This window comes from Trachypithecus francoisi, unplaced genomic scaffold, assembly GCF_009764315.1.
Source record: "Trachypithecus francoisi isolate TF-2019V2 unplaced genomic scaffold, Tfra_2.0 Lachesis_group4, whole genome shotgun sequence".
NCBI classification, from domain to species: domain Eukaryota; kingdom Metazoa; phylum Chordata; class Mammalia; order Primates; family Cercopithecidae; genus Trachypithecus; species Trachypithecus francoisi.
The window spans coordinates 19,339,236-19,363,730 of record NW_022681469.1 but is presented as its reverse complement, the minus strand read 5'-3'; the positions used below and the strand labels follow the sequence as shown (position 1 = coordinate 19,363,730).

Sequence of the window (24,495 nt, the reverse complement as noted above, 5' to 3'; positions counted from 1 at the left end):
AAAGAACTGGGGTCCCTGATGATCTTGGAGCTCTCAATCCAGCCCTGGGCTGATCATCTGTAGACTTCTTTCAGGTAAAAAACAAAACAAAACAAAACAAAGCAAAACAAAACAAACAAAAAACCCTTCTTTCTAATTAAACTCTTACTGGGGTTTTCTGTTGTATTCTGCTGAACCTAATCTGAATGAATGAGGTATCCTAGAGACTGTGCAATCAGAAGCATTAGCAGAAATTTGGTAGGCGAACTAAGGTGCATGGGGGCTACAAGGAGGGTTAGAGGACCAAGGAGGAGATGTGTTCCAGGCAGAGGGAAGAGTGTTCAAAGGCCCAGAGGAAAGAGTCAGAATAGTTGGGTGTGTCTGGGGATGGCAGAGAAGGGGTGGGAGGAGAGGAAGCCTTAGGTAGGAGCAGGACTTCAACCATGAGGGACCTTCAGGCCTTGTAAAAAGATGGTCTTAACCCACAGGTAAAGGGATCCCTGAAGGAGTGGTGAGTTTGCACTTTAGGGAGATGCTGCGGGTGCGGAGCGGGAGGGGCTGGAAAGGAGGGAGCAAGAGTGGAGGCTGGGAGACCTCTTAGAAGGCTGCTGCTGTGGTCGGGCAAGAGAAGGCATTGGCTTGTACTTGGCCAGTGGCTAGAGGGATGGAGTGCAATGGGCAGACTAAGAGTTTAAAAGGGGCCGGGCACCGCAGATCACATCTGCAATCCTAGAACTTTGGGAGACGCAGGTGGGAGGATCGCTTGAGCCTGGGAGGCCGAGGCTGCAGTGAGCCGTGATTTTGACACTGCACTCCAGCCTGGGCTACAGAGCGAGACCTTGCCTCAAAAAATAAAAATAAAAATATTTTAAAAGGGAGAATTCACAAGAGTCAGTGGCCTATTGGATTTGGGGGAGGGAGCAGGAGGAGCTGCGGATGAAGAACTGTAGATTGAGAGAGGAACCAGAGGTGGGAGTGAGAATGGTGGAGAGGAAAGAGAATCAGGGCTGGAGGCGTAGGGCCTCAGGCGACGCGAGGTCAGCTGAGGCAAGGGGCCAGTGAAGACTCCGGAGTCAGACACCCGCCAACATATACCTGCCTGGCGCCGCCTTTGGAAATGTCCTTGACCTCAAAATTCCACTTCTCAGCCTCACCTGGGGACACTGTCAGCTAAGATATGTGAAAGTCCCTGGCGCTTAGTAGGTGCTCAAGAAATGTTAACTGAATCTGCAACGTTGCTTCGCTCTCTCCTTTAGACTCTACTCTCTCTGTGCTCATCGTTCGGACGTTTCTCTCCTTTATCAAGAGGTTGAGAGTCAAGTGACAGCCCCTACCACTCTCTGCTCTGGCTCCAGGGCAGCCTGGAAGAAAGGCGCTCATCTTCCCTGAGCCTCCCTGCACTGTCCCCGTGAACTTTATTCCCATTTTCACAGATGATGAGCAGGCGGCTGGGGAGGTGGAGCTGAGTTAGAACCAGGTCTCCGGGTTCCAAGACTGCGCTCCCAGCTCGGCAGCATACGGCCTCCAGCCCAGGTGGCGGGGTCGGGGACCCGGCTGTCCCCGCTCCTCCACGCCTCCTCCCTCTCCGCGCCCGCCCCGCCCCGCCCGAGTCCACGGCTCCCGGCTCCCGCGCGCCGCCTCGCGCTCCTCCCCAGCCTGGCTGTGCGTGGAGGCTGCGGCTCGGCGGGGCAGGCGCTGAGCGCACGGCGGCGGCACCCGGCGCAGAGGCTCCGGCGCGGGGAGCCGGGCTCAGCCCCGGCCTGCGAGCGCCGCGGTCCTAGCCCACCCGAGGCCGGCCTGGGGGGCCCGCAGGGCGCGCGGAGCGCCGAGTGCGCGTCGGGCTGGGCCCCGCACCCCGGTGCAGGAGCGCGGGCGCGGCGCGGCGGAGCGCCCCGCATGGAGCCGGCGCGGGATCCCCCTGCGCGGGCCCGGCCGCCGCCACCCCTAGCCGCGCGCCCCGCGCCCGCCCCCGCCGCCCCCGCCGCCCCCAGGCCTCGCTCGCCCGCAGAGGCTGAGGCCCGCGGCCCCGAGGGGCTGCTGCGGCGATCCGGGTCGGGCTACGAGGGCAGCACCAGCTGGAAGGCGGCCTTGGAGGGTAAGCGCGGAGCGGCCTCCCTCTCCCGGCCCAGGGACCCCTGCCCAGGCCCGACCCGGGACCGGAGGCGGTCAGAGTCACCTTGGCCGCTGTCCAGGAGGGGAGCGCTGGGAGCGCGGCGCCGGGAAGCGGCGGAGTCATTCATTTCAGGGCGGCCAGACGCCGCTTCATGGGGTGGGGTGAGAGGGAACCGGGGGCCACCGCGAGTCACAGCCTCGACCCCGCCGCTGCTGCGACTCCCTGTCTGACCTTGGAGCGCGCTTCACGCTCTGAGCCTTCGTCTCCTCACGCATGAAGGGGACAGCCACTGCCTGACACCCACCTGAGGGTGGCGGAATCTGTGGCCGTGAACATGCTTCAAGTAAAGTAAGAAAGCTGGAGACCCCAGAGGTGGTGCACGCCCCTGTGAGAGCCGCGGGGACCCCGTGTTGGTGGGGCATGTGGGGAGGGCAGGGCAGGGGTGGAGAATCCACGAGAGGCTCTTCCTTGCAAGGTCAGGGGTCACACCTACTTCGCCATCAGACTGCCTCGGGGAGGGACCCCTGGCCTGCCGCGGGGGCAGGAACCCAAGTGGAGAATTCATTTCAAGTTCATGAGCTCTTTTAGGAAACTGTTCTTAGCTACCGCCGGCGGCGTGTGGTGTGGGAGATGCTGGAGTTAGCGAGAGGGTGGCTGGCCCTTTGGGTGTTCCTCAGGGTGCTCCTGGCACCTTGAATCCAGGGACGAGGAGGACCTGGGCAGCATTAACTAGGGAAACCCGGAGCCTGGATCGCTCATCCTTATGGAGGCAGTGTCAGAAAAGGAGGGCTTCCTGGAGTAGGTGACCTCTTAGCGGGCGTGGAGACAGAGAGGAAGGTGTTCCAGACCCAGAGCACGATGTATTCCGGGCCAGGTGGTCAAAGCTAGTCTGTCCTATGTGGAAACTGAGCCCTGGAGTACTGGGATGGGGCAGGGTGGAGAGAGACGGGTCTGAAGGACCCAGACGGTGAAGGGCCAGCCAGGTCTTGCCCAGGAGCTTGGACTTTGCTCTGAAGGGGCTACTGAGGGGTGGAGACAGTGGGTTTGCCTTTGGAAGACTGGTGGTGGCCCAGAGGGGTGGGGCTGAGGCTCGAGGTCAGGGAGGGGGTGGGGCAGTGCACCAGGAGGGACATAACCAGCAACTGGGCCAAGATAGGTCGTGGGGGCTGCTGAGGATGGTGAGGTGGGGATGGTGATACCAGCCTTCTGCACAAAGGCTGTGGGCCAGGGGACGTGCACTGTCCGAGGAAGGGCTGTGCCGACTCTGAAGCTGGACCCCCAGACAGTGGCAGGGACGGAGGAGGCGAAGATGTTGCGTCACCGAGGAGAAGAGCTGTAGCAGAGCTGTGGGTTGTGAAGAGTTGTGTGGAATGGATGGAGGTGGTGGGACAGCTCCCTGTGACGCTGTCTCCGGCTTTACTGTTGGAGTGACCCTGTGTTCCCACGCTTCCCTCCTGCCAAAGCTATTTCTTGAAGTTGTTCCCTCCTCTTGCCTGTGTTTCTTCATTCATTTGTTGGTCAGCATTGCTGAAGGATCTGCCCTAACCTTAACCGAAGCCTCCATGATAGCGCTGCTTCTGGGCTGCTGTGGCTCTTCAATGCCTCCTGCTTGCTGTTCCCGTCCACCTCCTGCCCTGACTTCTACCCCCTTGGGCTTCCTCCTCTCCACTGTGGCTGGGCTGCCCACCTGCCAGTCAGGCTGCAGAAGAGACCACACACCAAGCTGGAAGGTCACCCAGAGGCTGCCTGGGACCCTGAGTCAAGCCCACTCCCATGCTTAGCATCTTCCTGTGGTCCAGCCTTGCCTCACCATGGCCTCCTGCCTTGCCTTGCTCTCTGACTCATGCCACCTGCAGTCCCCTCCTCCTCCTTTCCCTGGACTCCCCAGGAGCAGTCCCGCTCCTGATGGCCTGTGGTCCTTGGGTGCTCAGCATCTCAGACCTACTTTCTTTTCCTGCAGGAGTTTTAGGATCTGGAGTCTGAGTCTGACCAGGGGCCTCCCCTCGGCCAGTTCTCTGAAGGTCTCCTTGGGTACCCCCAAGCTCCTCTCTCTCCTCTCTTCTGAGAGGAGCCTGGAAAAGGAGCCTGAGAGGAGACAGAGGGAGAGGTGTCCCAGACCCAGAGCACGACGTGTTCCGGGCCAGGTGGCCAGAGCTAGTCTGTCCCATGTGGGAACTAAGCCCAGGTGTACTGGGGGTGGGGCAGGGTGGAGAGAGACAGGTCTGGAGGACCCAGATGGAAGGACGGGTCCTCTTCTGGAGGACCCAGAAGAGAGGAGCTCGAGGAGCAGAGCTGGTCCTCTCCAGGGTACTGCTGCAATGGCCCAGTGCTGGCTTTTGCACTGGTCTCCGTCATGCATTCATTCTTTCTGCAACATCTAGGTACCAATCTGGGCCCTGGGCACATTTGTGTTCTCTCAGAGGTTCCAAGACAGGGCCTGAGACAGTGTGGGGAGGTGCAGGAAGCAGAGCATCTGGTAAAGCTGGGTCAGAGCCTTCCATTGCCACAGGCTGGTGGGCTTTCCAACTTCTAGGAGCATTTGTTTCCGCATCTGCTAAGTCAGGTCATGATTTCTACCTCTCAGTAGACAGAGGCCCTGTCGTGTGGGCTGTGTGTACGGTGATTCCTCTTCCCAACTGCCTGGACTTGGCCTCCTGCAGCTCTGCCAGGGGAGCCCACACGCAACTGCAACACTTTGACTTCTGGTCAGCCTCCCTTGATTCTGCTTCCCACCCCAAACCTGAGTCCAGAGTTCACGTAATGAAACACTGTCAGTGGGAGGAGGGATCTGTCCCTTTGGGGACCAAGGGTTATACTGCCCCTGCTTAGCCAAGCACCTGTCTTGAGAGAAATGGGACATTTCCTGACTTGACCAAGCTGAACCCTCCAAGAAGTCTCTGCTCCTTTATCGCCAGGTTTCCAATGCACATCAAGCACCTGCTACATGCTGGAGCCGTCCTAGGGCTTTCATAGTCATCATCCCAGTCCTCACCTCTCCCCGTTGCAAGGGGCTGGAGAGTGTTCTGTTTCATAGACGAGGGAGCCGAGACTGAGAGCCTGAGTGTCTTGCCCAAGGACATCCCAAAGCCCTGTTGTGAAGGCTCTGACCCCTTCCTGCATGGCCAAGGACATCAGCCTTGGTGAGGCTAGCTGGGGATCATCAAATTCCCACACATAGCCTCTCCTCCCCCTGCTCCCCAGACAACCCTGCCACCTCCAGCATTGACGTTTTTTCCCTCCTTATGGGTTAAATGAGTCAGAGAGCTTCTTAAATCAGAAAGCTGGGATTACAGCCCAGGTCTTTAAGACTTTTCTGAGATGCATAACTAGCTTTATAAACAGGAAGTCAAACAGAAGTTGCCTTAGTCAAGTATTTTCTCTCACTGTAGGTATGAACCTTTCCTTCCAGCCTGGGGTATAAGGCTAGAAAAGGTGACCCGGAGAGCCCGCCTGGGTTCTGGGAACAAGAGAGGTGATTTGAGATGGGGATATTTCTGGCATTGAGAATGGCAGTGGGCCGGAGTGGCCTGGGGGTACGGGAGAGGGGACAGAGTGAGCCTGCGTGCCTCAGCCTATAGATTTTTTCAGTGCTCACCAATTCTGAATTTTTAATGTTGAAAGTTTCTTGATTAGGCAAAAACCCACAACTTCCTGATCAAAACCACACACATGCTTTTAGCCTCTTAAAAATTTAAAAATTACCAAACTTCTCATTTGGTAGTTTTTAAGTCAAGATTATGCTTGCCAGGCTGTGTCCCCGATGACTTAGAGACAGCAGCATGGGCCTTTTTTGGGATATGAGTGTGAGGATGATGGGAGTTTTGTCTGGGCCTGGGAGTCAGGTTTTTTCAGTTGTTCTTTCTAATATTAGGTGAAATCACACACATTTAGAAACCTAAATAAACTGCACCCTTAAATGCCATCTAATATGGGCCATGGCATAGTAGGGAACAAGAAATGAGTTAGACATTTGTTAGAAGTTGAATTGTGTCCCCACCAAAAAAGAGATGTTGGAGTCTTAACCTCTGGTACCTCTGAATGTGACTGCATATGGAAATACAGTCTGGCAGATTATTTGTAGTAAAGATGAGGTCAGATCGGAGTAGGGTGGGCCCTAATCCCGTGTGAACTGGAATTCTTATAGGAAGATGGTCTCATGAAGACAAGGGCACTGTGTTAGTCCGTTCTCACACTGCTAATAAAGACATACCCAAGACTGGGTAACTTATAAAGGAAAGAGGTTTAATGGACTTATAGTTCCACATGGCTGGGGAGGCCTCACAGTCATGAAGGAAGGTGAAGGAGGAGCAAAGACATGTCTTACATGGTAGCAGGCAAGAGAGTGTGTGCAGAGGAACTGCCCTTTATAAAACCATCAGATCTTGTGGGACTTATTCACTATCACAAGAACAGCATGATTTTGGAAAAACCTGCCCCCATGATTCAATTACCTCCCACCCAGACCCTCCCATGACACGTGGGAACTATGGGAACTACAATTCAAGATGAGATCTGGGTGGGCACATAGTCGAACCACATAAGACACACCGAGAGAATACCATGTGATGATAAAGGCAGAGATTGGAGTGATGCGGCTGCAAGCCAAGGAGTGCCAAAGTCCGTCAGTAACCACTGGACACTAGGAAGAGGCAAGGAAGGAGTCCCTGCAGAGTCAGAGGAAGCATGGTCCAGTGCAGCATCTAGAGAAATTATCCCTGAGACATAATGAAGAGGCACCTCAGGTCTGGCAGTGTTGGAGATACATGTACCGATCCCTCTTCCCTGTGTGGTCTTTCCTACAAACTCAGTTGAATTTAAGGTTGACCAAGGATGTTGTCATTTGGTGTGACTAAATTTCTCTCATAGTTTTTGAGTCCCAGTGGGTGCTCTGTAACATGCAAGGCAATGACCCAGCCCTATTTCAGGGAATCTGAAGGTGAGTAAAGCACAGTCCTTACCCCAAAGGAGCCTAGGGCTGATGGTCGTCATCACACTGATGGCCTGCATAATTGCCGCAAGTTGATTGAGTAGAGTTTATTACACCAGGCACTGTGCTAAGCACTGTACACTGAATTCCTATAACACTCTAAGAGACAGATAGATATTATCATTACCTCATTTTCATGATGAGAAAAATGAACTACAATAGTGGCTAAGAAACTTTACCATCCGTACACATCTAGAAGGTGGCAGAGCTGGGATTTGAACCCAGGCAAAGTGATGTCAGATGCTATGCTCTTATCTTCAGTGCACAAAGGATTGCAGCATCAATGATAGAGAAGAGGCTAATAGAAGGGAGAAGAAGGATGCACTCAGCATGCTCACCATAGGCAGCCATCCTGTAGCTCCAGGGAACTGTGATGAAGCTGCCACCAAGGACAGCAGAGCAGGAACAGAGAGAGCCCAGTCCAGTGCAGGCTGAAGCCTCTGCTCTTACTATGTCTGAAGCTACCCACCCAGGACTCCCCGTCACTTGCCAACATAGACCTTGCCCATAGGAAAGACTAGAAATGTTTGTTGGACTTGCAGATCAAGATGGCAGACTGAACACATGCATTTTTTCTTTTTTCCTTCAGAAGCCCACTAATACAACAGTAAAGGGGCCAGGTGCGGTGGCTCATGCCTATAATCCCAGCACTTTGGGAGGTTAAGGTGGGTGGATCACCTGAGGTCAGGAGTTTGAGATCAATCTGGCCAACATGGAGAAACCCCAACTCTATTAAAAATGCAACAGGTTAGCCGGGCATGGTGGCATGCACCTACAATCTCAGCTACTCAGGATGCTGAGGCAGGAGAATCACTTGAGCCTGGGAGGTGGAGGTTGCAGTGAGCAAAAAAAACCCAAAATTAGTCGGGCATGGTGTCACGTGCCTGTAATCCTAGCTACTCGGGAGGCTGAGGCAGGAGAATTGCTTGAACCTGGGAGGCGGAGATTGCAGTGAGCTGGGATTGTGCCACTGCACTCCACCCTGGGTGACAGAGCGAGACTCCATCTCAAAAAAAAAAAACCAAACCAAACAGCAAAGGGATTTTTAAAAGGCCATAAGGACAAGAATAAGAGAGAAAACAGCAACAAAATGGAGAGCTAGGGAGCAAGTGGATAAATGGTAACTGACTTCACCCCACCTGAGAAAGTCCAGAGAGCACAGGAGCCACCTGAGCCTCATGGGAGGACTCCTAAGGCTTGGGGGTTGGTGGCAGTGCTTGAAGATGGGGCTGAGAACAGGAGGACTGGTTGAAAATTTCTTTAAGGAGGATTTAGATTCCTACTCTGTACAGATTCTCCCCAGCCCTGGCAGGAACCTGGGGTGAAATCTCTCAAGAGGGCTTCAGCCGGGCACAGTGGGTCACGCCTGTAATCCCAGCACCTTGGGAGGCCGAGGCAGGCAGATCACCTGAGGTCAGGAGTTTGAGACCAGCCTGACCAACATAGTGAATCCCTGTCTCTACTGAAAATACAAAATTAGCTGGGCATGGTGGTGGGCGCCTGTAATCCCAGCTACTCGGGAGGCTGAGGTGGGAGAATTGCTTGAACCCAGGAGGAGGAGGTTGCAGTGAGCCGAGATCACACCACTGCACTCCAGCCTGGGTGACAGAGTGAGACTCTGTCTCAGAAAAAACAAAAAAGAAAGAAAGAAAGAGAAAGACAGCACCACCCTGAGAGCAAGCAACTAAAGCCAACATTTACATATTGAATGCTGAGGACAACGTCCCAGCCTCTTCTAGCCCCGTATTCTCTAGGGGAGAAAACAGAAAAGCCTCCTCCATGGACTCTCATCCATCCAAGAGGAAAAACATAATGTCCCCCACAGCTAATAAGCCCCCATCTCATGGGCTTGGAGGCTCCAACAAAGTCATTAGTCTTCCTGCCTTAATCATGAACAGATAACTGTGGTCCCCAGACCACTGAGGAAAGTTTCTAACATGGAAGCTCAAGACCAAAACAGAGGTTATACAGGGGGAAATAATCTTTCTGCTCATTTTCCCCACCCCTCCAAAAAACCTGTCAGTCATATCTTCAGAGAGAAGAGATAAGAGAAAGTATTGTATCATTAAAACAAGAATAGGATTCTTTAAGAGGGGGTATTCATAGAACAGCAGCAACAAAACCAAGTAAACCTTGGGAATTAAAAATATTAAGAACTCAGTAGAAGGGTAGAATGATAACATGTTCCAGGAAATAGAGCAAAAAGGCAAAGAGATGGCAAGCAAGGGGGGAAAATAAGATGAGAAATTTGGAGGACCAATCTAGGAGATCCAACATTTGAAGACTATGCCTTCCAGAAGAAAACAAAACATGGGAGAGAGGAAATCATCAATAATGTAATTAAAGAAAATTTCCTGGCTGGGCACAGTGGCTCATGCCTGTAATCCCAGCACTTCGGGAGGCCGAGGCAGGTGGATCACCTGAGGTCAGGAGTTCAAGACCAGCCTGGCCAACATGGTGAAACCCCCATCTCTACTAAAAATACAAAAAATTAGCCAGGTGTGGTGGCAGGCACTTGTAATCCCAGCTACCTGGAAGGCTGAGGCAAGAAAATTGCTTGAACCCAGGAGGTGGAAGTTGCAGTGAGCTGAGATCATGCCATTGCACTCCAGCCTGGGCAACAGAGCGAGACTCTGTCTCAAAAAAAAAAAAAAAAAAAGAAAAGAAAAAAGAAAGAAAGAAAATTTCCTGGAACTGAAAAAATACCACTTTCCAGATTGAAAGGGCCTACTAGAGTAGATGAAACAGACCAAACCAAGGCATGGCACACAATGATGAAATTTTAGAACATTGTGCAATGAAGACCCTAAAAGCCTCTAGAAAGAAAATAATTAAGCAGTTGAACAGGATCATGGGTGAGAATGGACCTAGACTTTTTGAAAGCAACACTGGAGCTAGAAGACAATTAAGTGATACCTTCAAAATTCTGAAGGAAAATTATTCTCGATCTATAATACTTAGCCCTCTGGGTTCACAATTTCACGAGCAACATTCACCAGTGCACCATGGAACACAATGAGAATCTTTGCTCCTCAGGTTTGTGCAGTGCAGTGCTTTGGCTCTACCCTTCCTCAGGCAGCCATTGGATGATGTGCTTCACCAAGATGAGGGAGTAAACCAAGGAAGGGGAAGGCATGGGAGAAAAGGAACAGAGGAGTCAACATAGGAGAGAGGCAGATAAATCCTCAGACTGCCGGTGTGGGGAGACCCTGGATGGCAGCTGGGCTTAGAAGGCAACTGGTCAGATTCGAGCAGGTCAGAAAGTTCCAAGGGACATTTCTTCAAGATGGTGGTTATGGCCTGCATGTTGGTTTCCTCCCCAGATTTATAGGTTTAATCACTAACCTCCAACGTGATGATATTGAGGTGGGTAATTGAGCGGTAATTAGGTTTAGATGAGGTCATGAGGGAGAGCTCCCATGATGGAATTACTACCCTCATAAGAAGAGGAAGAGACACCAGAACTTCCTCTCTCCACTATGTGAGGACACAGTAAAAAAGCGACTGTCAGCAAGCCGGGAAGTGGGCCCCCACCAGAACCTGACCATGCTGGCACCCTGATCCAGCCTCTAGAACTATCAGGAGAAATAAATGTCTGTTGTTTAAGCCACCCAGTCTATGACAGTTTGTTATAGCAGACTGAACTAAGACCAAAGTGAAAGAGAAATTCCGATTTTGTCTCATCATGAAAGAGGAGTTTTGGCATTGAAATATGATATGCATACAGAAACTGAGCAAAGGGAAAAGAAGACCAGGATTAACAGGGAAACAAGAAGTTCTATGGACATGATCATAGCACACGGCATGGCTTTGCTGAGAGTACTGTTTACACTGACCTAAGAATATAACACCAAAATATCAAGCTAACACAAACTATGATATTGAGAGGGCAGGGAGTGAGTGGTCAGGGTAGAGTGATAATGCAGAGAATTAAGTCTGCATCACTATAATGGGAAGTCAATAAATTATATCTAAAACAGAAAAAAATCTAGAAGTATTTACATACACATGGCATTTAGACATTTGGAGCTAATACCAAAAGAGTCAGCTAAAAGAGTTGAAAACGGTTGGCTTTGGGGAAGGAGCAATGTTATTGCTACTATTATTATTTTTTAGAGACAGAGTCTTGCTTTGTCACTCAGATTGGAGTACACCGATGTGATCTTGGCTCACTGCAACCTCCGTCTCCTGAGTTCAATCGATTCTCCTGCCTCAGCTTATGGAGTAGCTGGGATTACAGGCACACACCACCACACTCGGCTAATTTCTGTAATTTTTGTAGAGACAAGGTTTCACCATGTTGGCCAGGCTGGTTTCGAACTCCTGACTTCAAGTGATCCGCCTGCCTCAGCCTCCCAAAGTGTTGGGATTACAGGCGCGAACCACTGCGCTCTGCACTATTATTTTTTAAATGAAGCCTATTAGAATTTCTTGATTCCTTAAATCTGTGCTTTTCAGACTATCCTTGGTGAAGGAAACAAGTTTCTTTTCAAAATCCTTTGTAAAATACAATACAAATGAATAATGAGCAACAAGCACTTGGATATCGGGTAATGCTGAATTGCTACAGATTCTTCCTCTCAATTTTGGCACTTTTATCATGATGGACAAGTAACAGTTTACAGACAAACACTGAACTGCAAAGACACTGTTTTCATCTATGATTTATGTATAACATTGACTAAAAAAACACTTTCAAAATGGGTGCACAACAATGTAACTGCACTTAACTGTGCACTTAATGGTTAAGATGGTAAAAAAAAAAAATCCAAACAAAGTTGTAAAGGGATTTCACACCTGCTAGGAGGGCCGTAATCAAAACAATGCAAACCAACAAGTATTGGTGAGGATGTGGAGAAACTGGAACCCTCGTCTATTGCTAGTGAGAATGTAAAGTTATGCAACCAGTGATGGAGTTAGTGGTTCCTCAGAAAGAACTACTACTGGGAGCGGCGGCGGTGTCGGCAGCGGCTGTAACGAAGAGAGTTTGGCGCGATGTCTCACACCATTTTGCTGGTACAGACTACCAAAAGGCCAGAAGGCAGAACTTATGCTGACTACGAATCTGTGAATGAATGCATGGAAGGCGTTTGTGAAATGTATGAAGACATGTGAAAAGAATGAATCCCAACAGTCCCTCTATCACATATGACATCAGTCAGTTGTTTGATTTCATCAATGATCTGGCAGACCTCAGCTGCCTGGTTTACCGAGCTGATACCCAGACATACCAGCCTTATAAAAAAAGACTGGATTAAAGAGAAGACCTAGTGCTTCTTCATCGGCAGGCTCAACAGGCTGAGAAATAACTGTGTTGGAAGCATTGGGGGATGGGGTGGGCCTGGAACACTGGTGTGTATAGTGTGCTGTAGTGGAAGTTTTGTATCATAGGAATCCTGTTTCCATTTGGTTATACTCTAGCCAAGATCGACTGTGTTAGATGAAATGTGAGGATCTTGTTCAACCAGAAACCCCTGTTACCCCCTCTTTTTTCTTTTCTTTCTTTTTTTTTTTACTCAAACATTTTTATGATGATTTAGATGGAAGTTGTTCTTTGTCAGTTAATGTTGGTTCCAGTCCTTCAGTCTCCAACTGGGTTCCAGTCCATTCAGCTGGAATGCATAACATTCACTGTAGTAACCCTTCTTCAAGTTGGGGGGCGGAGGGTGGAAACACAGTTTAGCCATGTCCTCAAGATAAAGTTTTGGTAAAAATAAATAAGTGTTCTTTAGTAAAAAAACAAAACAAATAAAACTACCATGTGATCCAGCAACTCCACTCCTAAGCATATACCCAAAAGAATTGAAAGCAAGGACTTGAACAGATACTCATACACCATGTTCTTAGCTGCATTATTCACAATAGCCAAAAGGTGGAAACAGCCCAAATGTCTACCAACAGATGAATGGATAAACACAACGTGGTCTTGCTATACAATGGAACATTATTCAGCCTTAAGATGGAATGAAGTTCTGACGTATGTGACAACATGGATGAGCCTGGAAAACATGCTGTGAAAGGAACCAGACACAAAAGGACAAATACTGGATGTTTCCTCTTATATGAACTTCCTAGAGTGGTCCAATTCATAGAGACAGAAAGGAGAAGGGTGGTTGCCAGGGGCTGGGGAGAGGAAGGGATGTGAGTTGTTTAAGGGGACAGAACTTCTGTCTGGGATGATGAAAAAGTTTGCAAACAGACAGTGATGATGGTTGCACGACATTGTGAATGTATTTAATGCCACTAACCGTACACTAAAAAATGGTTAAAATTGCAAATTTTATGTTATATATTTTCATCACAACTTAAAAAATTCTTAAAATACCCTAGGTTTAAAGTCTAAAAGGTTTCTCTCATTAAATATAAAATGAGAATATTAAATGATAACAAAATAAAATAAATAAATGAAAATAACAAAGGGAGAACCCAGAGGATCAGGAAGAGGACGGATGGTGTAGAGGTGGGCGAGTTTTAGAAAGTATCTATGGAGGAGGTGGAGGAGGAGACTTCGGGAGCAAAGATTCAGTAGCAGGGCTGTGAGGGCTGAATGGGTTATTTTGAGGAGCCCATGTGGCTGAAACCTGTGACCACATAGAGAAGAGCAGGAGATTCAAGGTGGAAAGCTCTGACCATCACTGAAGATTTTGTGAGCAGTGGGTAGCCCGGCAGGGAGGGTTTCAAGCTGGGGAGTCACAGAATCAGAACTGTGCTCTACAGCAGTGGGTCGCAAACTCCAGCCTGCATCAGAATCACCTGGAGGGCTTGTTTAAACACAGCTTGTTGGCCGGGTGTCGTGGCTCACACCTGTAATCCCGGCACTTTGGGAGGCTGAGGCAGGTAGATCATTTGAGGTCAGGAGTTCGAGACCAGCCTGGCCAACACGGTGAAACCCCGTCTCAAAACAACAACAACAACAACAAAACACAGTTTGCTGGGCTCCACCTCCCCCTGTTTCTCATTAGCAGGATATGGGGCTGGTGGTGGGATGGCAGTGGGACAGGCGGTGGGATGTTGAACCCCTCTCTCTTCTCCTAGACACCACCACACGTCTCCTGCTGGGTGCCATCGCGGTCCTTCTGTTCGCCATCTTGGTGGTGATGAGCATCTTGGGTGAGCATGCATGTCAGAGCATTTATGTAATTCAATTTGCACACTCCTTGTTAAAAGCACATCTAATTAGTTAAAGAAAGATTCTAGACATTCCAAGAATCCTGTGGGGGACTAAGTAAGTAGAAAATACATAGTGTCAGTTGTTGAGATTTTAGCTTAAAATAATATATTCACACACAGACTATACATGTCCCCTTTATTAAGCCATGCAAGTAGAGTGGAGATGTTACTTAGGCATTATTTTTTAAGTGCTGTGAGAACTCAGAACAAACTTGGGGTAGGTTAGGAAGACAGTGCTTCTCGGAGGAGATGGTTTGGGAATAAGGATCATATTCAGTCAGGCACAGTGGCTCACGCCTGTAATCCCAGCACTTTGGGAAGCTGAAGTGGGTGGATCACCTGAGGTCAGGAGTTTGAGACCAGCCTGGCCAACATGGTGAAACCTCGTCTCTACTAAAAGTACAAAAATTAGCTAGCTGTGGTGGTGGGTGCCTGTAATCCCAGCTAGTTGGGAGGCTGAGGCAGGAGAATTGCTGGAACCTGGGAGGCAGAGGTTGCAGTGAACTGAGATCACACCACTGCACTCTACCCTGGGCAGCAGAGAGAGACTCCGTCTCAAAACAAAAACAAAAACAAAAACAAAAAACAACCACAAAAAAAACACCACATATCACATTCAGTCAGCAAACATTTATTGAGTGCTGCTGTGTGCTAAGCTCTGGGCTAAGTGCTAGGGTTAAAAAGAAGACAAATATGACACTGTCTCCTGTGTCCAGGGCTAAGTGCAATAATAGAGGTGTTACTGCCCAGTGGCTTCCCAGAAGGAAAATACATGTACACTGAACCCTGAAGACTGAATAGGAGCTTCCCAGAGATTAGGAGGTAGAGAGTGCTAGGGAGGAAAAAGCTCTTCCTCTGCCCTCTTAAGTTCAGTGTCTAGGGGCCTGCAAATTAAACTACCAAAGACAAATTAGCAGGAGAAAAGGTACCCAATGTTTCTTAATATTTATGTTCATGGGAGTTCACAGATAATAAGTGAAACTCAAAGAAGAATTTAGACTCAGGGGCTTACATACCTTTTGAACAAAGGAAAGAGGGCTTGGGTTTCAAGGGCTGGTAAATTAAGGGAAGTGACTAGGACACACACGGAGGAACAACAGGAGATAAAGGCTATTTTAATAAGGTTTGCTTATGCAAACTAATCTTGGTGTTGATTCCTTGGCATGTTTGATGATGGGTCACTCTTCCCTCCCTGGTTTAGGGTGGGCAGTGGGGGTATGGGAGGGTATGGGGTGAGGGATGGGGAGTAGGGCAGCTCCCTCCCCAAAGGGAAATTTATGCCCTACTTTCTGGCAGATGAGAGGGTAGAGAACTCTTCCTGTTGATTCTGAATTGCCTTCAGCTTAAAATGATCTATATGTCAAAGTGGCATATTTTAGGGTGGCATATTCTGGACCCTATCAAGGTACTAGAACATTCTAAGTGGGAGAGGCCTGAGAAACATAGAGTGTGTGTGGAACTGACAGGGTTGGATACATGAAAAAGGTAGAAACTGCAGCTAAGAACGTGTGAGGCTATATGAACAGGGAATCTGATTACTTTTAAGAGATTCAGATACAAGTGTATTGTAGGTTCTGAAGGGTTTCCAAAAATGATATTAGTGCCTCTGTCTTTGATCTTTGAGAAATGCCATAAGACCAGAGGTGGAATCCATAAAATGGGGGAAAATTCCACCAAAATTATCAATTCCTACCAAACCCTCCCCTATAGGGCTTGTATGACAAGGACAGGGGTTCTGAGTGTTTAGAAATGGATATGGCAGCTGGGTGCAGTGGCTCAAGCCTGTAATCCCAGCACTTTGGGAGGCCAAGGTGGGTGGATCACCTGAGGTCAGGAGTTCGAGACCAGCCTGGCCAACATGGTGAAACCCTGTCTCTACAAAAAATACAAAAATTAGCTGGGCATGGTTGTGTGCACCTGTAGTCCCAGCTACTCGGGAGGCTGAGGAAGAAGAATCGCTTGAACCCAGGAGGCAGAGGTTGCAGTGAGCTGAGATTGTGCCACTGCGCTCCATCCTGAGCGACAGAAGAGACTCTGTCTTAAACAAACAAACAAACAAAAAAAGGGTAACCACTGGGCCTAGCTTAAATTCACCTAGAGTAATTCCTACAAATTGAATCAGTTTTCTTTTATCCTCTTACATCAGTTTTCTTTTATCCTCTTACTAGGCTGGGAGGCCAGAGAATGTGTAGACATAGCTAATATGATTTCAATAAAGCATAACAGTCTCTTAGGAGATCCTTGCGGAAAAGCAGTTGAGATGTGAGATGTAGCCACACCATGGTCAGTACTCCCAGGTGGACTTGCATCTCTTTTTTTTTTTTTTTTTTTTTTTTTGAGACGGAGTCTCGCTCTGTCGCCCAGGCTGGAGTGCAGTGGCCAGATCTCAGCTCACTGCAGGCTCCGCCTCCCGGGTTTACGCCATTCTCCTGCCTCAGCCTCCCGAGTAGCTGGGACTACAGGCGCCCGCCGCCTCGCCCGGCTAGTTTTTTGTATTTTTAGTAGAGACGGGGTTTCACCATGTTAGCCAGGATGGTCTCGATCTCCTGACCTCGTGATCCGCCCGTCTCGGCCTCCCAAAGTGCTGGGATTACAGGCTTGAGCCACCGCGCCCGGCCTGCATCTCATTGAACAGATATATATGCCCGGGGGTGTCGATGAATGAATTGATGTCTGTGTGGCTGGAGATCCCTAGGGGCTTGAGTACCAGAGGCCTGTTCTTGGCTCTGTCCTGGTCTACATTTTAATCAATCACTTGTATGAAAACAAACAAAAAGTATGCTTATGGAATTTGCAGCTGACACAATCCAAAAACACAATCCCACATGACAGATGGGTGAAAGACATCAAGATTAAAATGTATCTTGAAAAACTCAAATGATGAGCCAGAGTGAATGAGATAAATGTGGAAGAAATAAATATAAGGTTCTGCATTTGGATTTAAGAAGTTATTTTCACATGTTCTGACACTGGGGGAGACCTGGCTTAGAATCAGATCATATGAAAACAATCTAAGATTGTGGATTAATTCCGTTTGGCAAGGAGGCCCTTTGAGAAGCTCCGGGCTACCTTCCCAGAAAAGTCCATGTATGCACATACCCGCCGATCTGTTCCTGGAAGCAGTCTGCAGACTGGAGATCCCGTGACAACTGGAAGACAGCATGGTGGTCACTGCTGCTGCTGGTAGAGCCACATCTGATGTGTCCCGGTCTGTCCTGGTGGCAGCGATTCAGTGGTAACCTGGGGACACTGCAGTGAGCAGGCAGGATGGAGAGCAACCCTTGCCAGGAATCTTGGGAGACATGGCATCTGTTTCAACCTGGATGAGGGGGGCTGGTGTGCTTCTTTGAGTAGGGGGTAGAAGACAGAACGGGTGTCTCTGGGTCACTCCAGAGGCCAGATCCTAGACCAGCAGGTCTCGGTCACCGGGGGACAGGTTGGGACTCAACATTTAAGAACGTTCCATGCACACTAACAGCAAGGGGGTTAAGAAAATAAAAAATGAAAAGAACTTCCCAGCAGTTCAGTGGTGGAATGGCAGCCTTGGTAGCTAACGTGGGCATGGTTAATGATAGCGGGCCGTCTGTCCTGCTGTTGGTACCTGGCCTAGCTGGAAAGAGAGGACACGTAGCTGCCAGGTCTCTTCCCAGTCTGAGTTTCTGGCGTTCCAGGCCTCTGGGAGTTTGGAGACAGAGGAGATCCTAACCCAGTGGCTGCACCGCTGTCATGTCCCCTTGCGGTGACGCCTGCCAGGCTTCCCACTGTCCCCTTTCTCATTCATTTAGTGGCCACCCTTTTACCTCCAGGCACCAGGAGAGGTGCTCACCAGAGAGGACAGCCCCGCCTGCAGTGTCCCTGGAGGATGCCAAAGCTGAGGCAGGGGAGGGAGCCATAGAAAGCAGAGTGGGACTCTGGCCGGGGAGTGGGGCGGGCAGGGCCAAGCCGGTCTCTTCCCTGCAGCTTCCAAGGGCTGCATCAAGTGTGAAGCGCCCTGCCCAGAGGACTGGCTGCTCTATGGAAGGAAGTGTTACTTCTTTTCTGAGGAACCCAGAGACTGGAACACAGGCAGGCAGTACTGCCACACCCACGAGGCAGTGCTGGCTGTGATTCAGAGCCAGAAGGAGCTGGTGAGTGTGCCGAGGTGAAGGGGGGCGGGGGAAGGGAACTTCAGGGCCCCCAACCTTGACTCTAGGGGACAGTCACACCCTAAAGGATGCAGTGTTCCCTGTGACACGTCTCCAAAGCTACCACCTGCTGCATAACCACTGGGGGTGCAGGAAGACCTCACGGTCTGAGCACGTCAATGAGTGGCTCCAGTTTCCACTTCCATTGTCAAGGCCACCTATTTCAATCCAAGGCCCACTGGTTGAGGTCACTTAGTATTATAAACCATAAGAATTACCAATTATAAAGCTGGTGATGTGGTATACACCTCTAGTACCAGCTACTCGGGGGCTGAGGCAGGAGGATCACTTGACCCCAGGAGTTGGAAGCTCGTCTGGGCAACACAGTAATACCCTAGCTCTACAAAAAGTAAAAGGAAAATTAGCTGGGCATGGTGGAGCGTGCCTGTAGTCCCAGCTACTTAGGAGGCTGAGGCAGGAGGATCACTTGAACCCAGGAGTTTAAGGCCAGCCTGGGTAACATAGCAAGACTTTGTCTCTCTTTTTCTTTTTTTTTGAGGCAGTCTCACTTTGTCGCCCAGGCTGGAGAACAGTGGTGCAATCTCGGCTCACTGCAGCCTCCGCCTCCTGGGTTCAAGAGATTCTCATGCCTCATCCTCCTGAGTCCCTGGGACTGCAGCCGTGTGCCACCACGCCTGGCTACTTTTTGTATTTTTAGTAGAGACAGGGTTTCACCATATTGGCCAGGCTGGGCTCGAACTCCTGGCCTCAAGTGATCCACCTGCCTAGGCCTCCCAAAGTGCTGGGATTACAAGTGTGAGCTACTGTGCCCAGCCACAAGACTTGTTTCTTAAGAAAAAAAAGAATTGGCCGGGCGCAGTGGCTCATGCCTATAATCTCAGCACTTTGGGAGGCCGAGGTGGGCAGATCACGGTCAGGAGATCGAGACCATCCTGGCTAACACTGTGAAACTCTGTCTCTACTAAAAATACAAAAAAAACTCTGTCTCTACTAAAAATACAAAAAAAAAAAAAAAAATTAGCTGGGAGTGGTGGCAGGCGCCTGTAGTCCCGGCTACTTGGAGGCTGAGGCAGGAGGATGGCGTGAACCCGGGAGGCGGAGGTTGCCGTGAGCCGAGATCGCTCCACTGCACTCCAGCCTGGGCGACAGAGCGAGACTGTGTCTCAAAAAAATAAAAAAAAAAAAAGGAAAAAAGAATTACAAATTATAAATGCATTGTGAAATGTAAAAACACATTGTCATTTTCTAAAGATCCAAATCAGGATATGGTCTCTCATTTAACATCCAAAACAGTTTTAGCAACAGAAACGTGAAAGAAACACAATTAATGGAGTCTATTGGCCGTTTTGGATTTTGAGGTTAACAGTGGTGTTAACCAAAATAGAAGATAATCTAAAAATCACTTCTGTTTGCCTTTGATACACAGTATGATATCCCCAGTCTGCAGGGAAAGTCCCAGAAATTTGCAGGTAGGACAACCAACCTGAGCATTGAGATTTGTCCCAGATCCTCCATCCAGTGGGCAATCCCCAAGCTTCCTGCAAATCAGGAATGCTGGCCTGCTGAGCTAGGAGGGCAAGCCCTCTAGAGCCTTCCTGGCCAGTGGGCGTGACACAGAGCCAGGGTCCCTTTCAAGCTGTCGGAGGTAATTGCTGTGAGGTCAGTGAGCAGCTCAGAGCCGAACTCTGGCAGTGTGACTGCAGAGGACCCTGTAAGCCTAGCTCCTCACTTTCGGGATGCAGCGAGACAGCAGTCACTCTCCTGGCGTCTGTACCTCCCGAGAGCCAGTATCTTCCAAGCTGAGGTTTGTCTTGGGATGTGACAGCAGTCAGGAGACCGCATCTGACCCTGAGGTGTCCCTCTTTCCTCGGTGCAGGAATTTATGTTCAAGTTCACGCGGAGGGAGCCCTGGATTGGACTACGCAGAGTTGGGGACGAATTCCACTGGGTCAACGGGGACCCGTTTGATCCAGACACGTGAGCTGAGGCTTCATCTTCTGGCCACTGAGCTTAGTCTGAGAAAGGCCTGACTCACCCCCTGGACACAGCTCCCGAAGAGAGAAGCCCTTGGTTTTGTGCTAGCTAGAGATACTAGTCTCGGGGTCCCGCAGCGTGCGCCAGAGACCCAGTCATGAAAATGCCTGTACTTCTCCCTCTCTCACAAAAGTCCAGCCTGGCTTGGTGGCTCTGTCCTGTGAAGCCATCGGAGCTTCCCAGTGTCTGGCCCAGGGTCTCTCCACCCTTGAGTCCCCGATCTATGCAGCCTGGTGCTCCACTCTGGCACAACCACATCCCATTCAGCCCCAACAGGACAGCGAATGGGAGGGAGGGCCCTGGATGGCCTCACCCCATTGGCCAGAACTTAGTCACATGGCCACACCTGGCCGCAAGGGAGGATGGGAGATGCGCCTCCGTCCTGGGCAGCCACTTGGCACCTAAGCAACGTAGCTGTGGAAGAAAGGGGATCTGAAGGCAGGCACCTGGAAGTGTTCTAGGCTACATTTTCCAGGCGAACGCATCTGTTGATGGAGGGGGCACTGCTGAGGTGGTGGCGTGTGCCGTGGTGGTTTTGTAAGACTCACGTGGTGTGGAAATGAGTGTGTGATGCAGGGTCTGGTGTGTGGTGTGGGGGTGATGGTCGTGGGTGAAGTGGGTGGCAGATGTGTGGCCGTGGCAGTACAGTGGGGACTGTGTGGGGCATGGGGAAAGGAGTGGTCTAGGTCTAGAGAAATGCAGGGAAGTGCGTACAGGGGAGTGGGACCCTCAGAACAGACCCTGTGGCTAGAGGAATAGGCTCTGAGGTGCCAGCGGGAGGGCATGGGGTGGGGTGGGGAACACAGCTCCCAACCCGATGATGATGACACGTGAGCGTCCCCAAGGCAGGGGCTAAAGCAGAAGGGCATCTGAGACCCTCGGATCCTCCTGGTTGCCAGAGGTGGCCATCAGCTGCGCTCCCACCTGAGGGTGGCTTAGGCAGTCACGCCCGTGGCAGCCCTGGAGGCAGGGGGCATTCATGATGCTTCCCCTCACCCTCCTTATCTCAAGCACTCTTCATTTTTGCCCCTTACTCTGACCTCAGTGCCCCTTCTGTTTCTCACCCCCTTTCCTGTCCGCCTCTCAGGCCTGCTCTCAGAGTGGCTGAGCAGGTCTTGCACTTTCCACCCCTCTCCCTGCCTTTCTGGAAGCTTCTTGCTCTCAGAGCCCTGCAGGTTGGCGTCTGTGGCGTCCTGACCACCTGGCAACCAAGGGGCCTTTGGCCACATTTCTCAGACACCGCAGAGGTTCTTTCCCTTGCACTCCTTCTTGGGGTCCTTCCAATGCCCTCGAACCTTGGCAGGGATCGGAGGTCTGGGTGAACAACTAAGGTTAAGAAGAAACCTCTGAGGCTGGAAAGGGGTGATTTTAGGTAGGGGGGAATCTTCCTACCGCACACATCTGTGTGTGATGTCAATGAGTTCCTGGGCAGCACAGCCTCAGTTAGCCCATATTGGGGTTATTGCCGCCTGCCCCTAACCTGTGAGGGGTAGCTGACTTCAGCCAGCTCTGCGGAGCCCCTCCTGTGTGCTCAACTCTGCGCATTGCAGGGGGCCAAGATGAGAGGACACAGAGCTCGCTGCTCAGGAGCTGGCTGCTTTGGGGACCTGTGTGGACAGACAGGTAGAGACCCCGGGGACTGTGGGAGTGCCCCACAGAGCAGGCAGAGGACTGTGGGGATGTAGGGTGGGCAGAGAGTGGCCCTGAACTGGGTGTCATGGAGCCTGGGACCTATGAGCCACCTCTGCAAGGACATGGAGAATGGGGAAGTGTGTGTGTGTCCAGGAAGTGCCTGAGCAGGGTGCCGGGGCGGCTGAAGCTACGGTGCACAGAGTAGGAAGACAATGGGATGCCAAGCTAGAACAGTCTGTCAGCACAAATGTCCTAGAAGGCAGCTCCAGTGATGAAGTGAGGGAGGGATAGGCCTCAGGGCCTCCATGGCCTCCCCTGCCACTGGGTTTTGGGCTGAATGTCCCAGATCATAAACGCCTGGTCTTCTCTCCTGGCCACAGGTTCAACATCGCAGGTTCAGGGGAGTGTGTCTTCGTGGAGCCCACCAGGCTGGTGTCGACGGAGTGTCTGATGACCCGGCCCTGGGTGTGCAGCAAGATGGCCTATACGTGAGGTGGGTCGGGCCGGAGGTGGCCCCTCCCCCCAGGCCTGTGGGAGGTGTCTGCCCGAGACCTGCCTCCAGCGGAGCCGCCTGCCCTCTGCAAGACAAAGCAGTGGGGTGGGTGGCCTCTGCCCCAGGCCCCTCTCCCAGGCCCTGGCGCTCTGAGTCCCTGGTTCCTGGCCTCCTTTGTCTCCAGGCAGGTCGTGTGGCTCAGCAGTTAAATCCCATATGCTAAGTAGTGTAGGCATCTGCCCACCTACGCACACACACACATGCATACGCACACGCACACGCACACACAGACACTGTCCCCTCTGAAGCTCAGTGTCCACCCTGAGCCACCCCACAGATCTCTCTCTGGCCCCCTAGAAGCCCTCTCCTCACTGCAGCCCTGGTGCTCTGGGGAAGGAGGGGCATTGACAGGTGGTTTGACTGTTCACTCAGTAGCCCCGCTTCCCCAGTGGTTTCTCTCATGGCTGCCGGCGGAGGCAGGCTAGGAAAGCTTCCCCCTCACCTAGGCCAGGCCAGCCCTGGGCCCCAGAGGTCCCCTGCGTCCCCCTTCTTTGCCTTGCCTAGGTTCTCAGGCAGGGCCCCTGCTGTGTCCGTGGTGCTGTTGTATTGGTCACTAACGGAATAAAGAGTTAATAACTCGTGTCCAGAGAAGTCTGCTGCCATTTGTTCCAGAGTCAGAGCTTGGGGAGGGATAGCGAGGGGCACATCTCTGGGTGCCAGTCTGTGGGGACCACCACAAAATTCACCTGTTCCAGTGCAGCAGATAGCGGTGTGTGAGGATGAAAAAACGCACCTTCTGGCCTCAGGGCATCATTTCACGTTGCTAAGCCTTTAAGGTATTCTTAGGTGGCCATTCCAGCTCCTTCATTGCTAGTCACCTCAAGATGACAAATGTTTATTCACACCTACCACAAGCCAGACACCACACCAGACATGGGGGATCTATGGCCTTATCCCCTAAGAAGCACACAAAGAGCAGAGGAAACAGCTCAGAAAGTGCTAGAACATTCTGGAACACAGTCAAGGGATGGTTTATTCTGCATTGGGGCAGGATGGAATGAAGTGAACGGGAAGATTAGGTGGTGTTCACATTGAGCTGGAAAAGAGTTTGTGAAGGTCTTATGGCCTCTTCCTATCCCCCTTGATCTGCTTGGGGAGGAAGTGGTGGGGGCATGGGGTTGGCAGGCAGTGCCCTCGGGCCTGTAGGGGCTCCACACTCTCCACCCCACACACTTGAGGCTCCAGCACCAAGCTGCAGTGGATCCCGGGCCTCTCTGGCCTCCTGATGAGATGTGGGTGGCCTGCCTGGGAGCCCAGTGCGTGCATTTGGGTCCTGGCCCACTTTCAGAAAATAGCTTGGAGAGAGAAACCGGGTCCTGCTGTGCTCTGCGCAGTCCTAGTACTGGTTTTATAGTCTTCAGACAAAACCTCCAACTTGGGTTTGTTATATTTTCTGCATGCTTTCCAGATACTTTGTAAAATACAGGTGGTTTGTGGTTTTATATTTTGCTGTCACTGGGAGGCCAGTTGGGGATCTGAGTATACAATAAAGTACTTAAGGGAATTCAGCTGGTGGTGGTGGGCCTGTAGGGATGGCTGTGAGGGGTTGAGGGTTGAGGAAGTGGTCAGCTGCTGCCGCTTCTCGAATGGGAGTCCCACACTCCCACCTGTTCTCAGTTATGTATAAGCCTGTGTTTCTCACCAGTATCCACCCCTCAAAGACAGCGAAGTTCAAAAGCCTCAGTACTTTTTGCTTTAGGTATGGCAGCTCCCTTAATTCTCGCAGAAATGCTGGAGGCAGGTCATGCTGCCAAAGGTGAGTAAATTACCTTGCCAGGGTCCTGAGAACCACGTGGCCGAGGGCTTCAGAGCCCTGCTTTCCTCCAGCCCTGTGGGTTCAGGGAAGCAATGTGAGAGGACACAGAATGGGTAACCTGTGCCT

At 50.9% G+C, this 24,495-nt stretch overlaps 1 protein-coding gene and 1 pseudogene across 1 annotated transcript; both read left to right on the top strand.

Annotated features, from left to right (window-relative positions):
• The first annotated feature begins 1,628 nt into the window (after nucleotides 1–1,628).
• CLEC2L (C-type lectin domain family 2 member L) lies at nucleotides 1,629–23,195 on the top strand. Its single transcript, XM_033193211.1, has 5 exons — nucleotides 1,629–2,074; nucleotides 14,115–14,189; nucleotides 18,210–18,376; nucleotides 20,271–20,371; nucleotides 22,441–23,195. The coding sequence occupies exons 1-5, from the start codon at nucleotides 1,876–1,878 to the stop codon at nucleotides 22,550–22,552; spliced, it is 654 nt and encodes a 217-aa protein (XP_033049102.1). The 5' UTR covers nucleotides 1,629–1,875; the 3' UTR covers nucleotides 22,553–23,195.
• On the top strand, nucleotides 11,463–12,388 carry LOC117072799 (annotated as a pseudogene).
• Nucleotides 23,196–24,495: the final 1,300 nt, after the last annotated feature.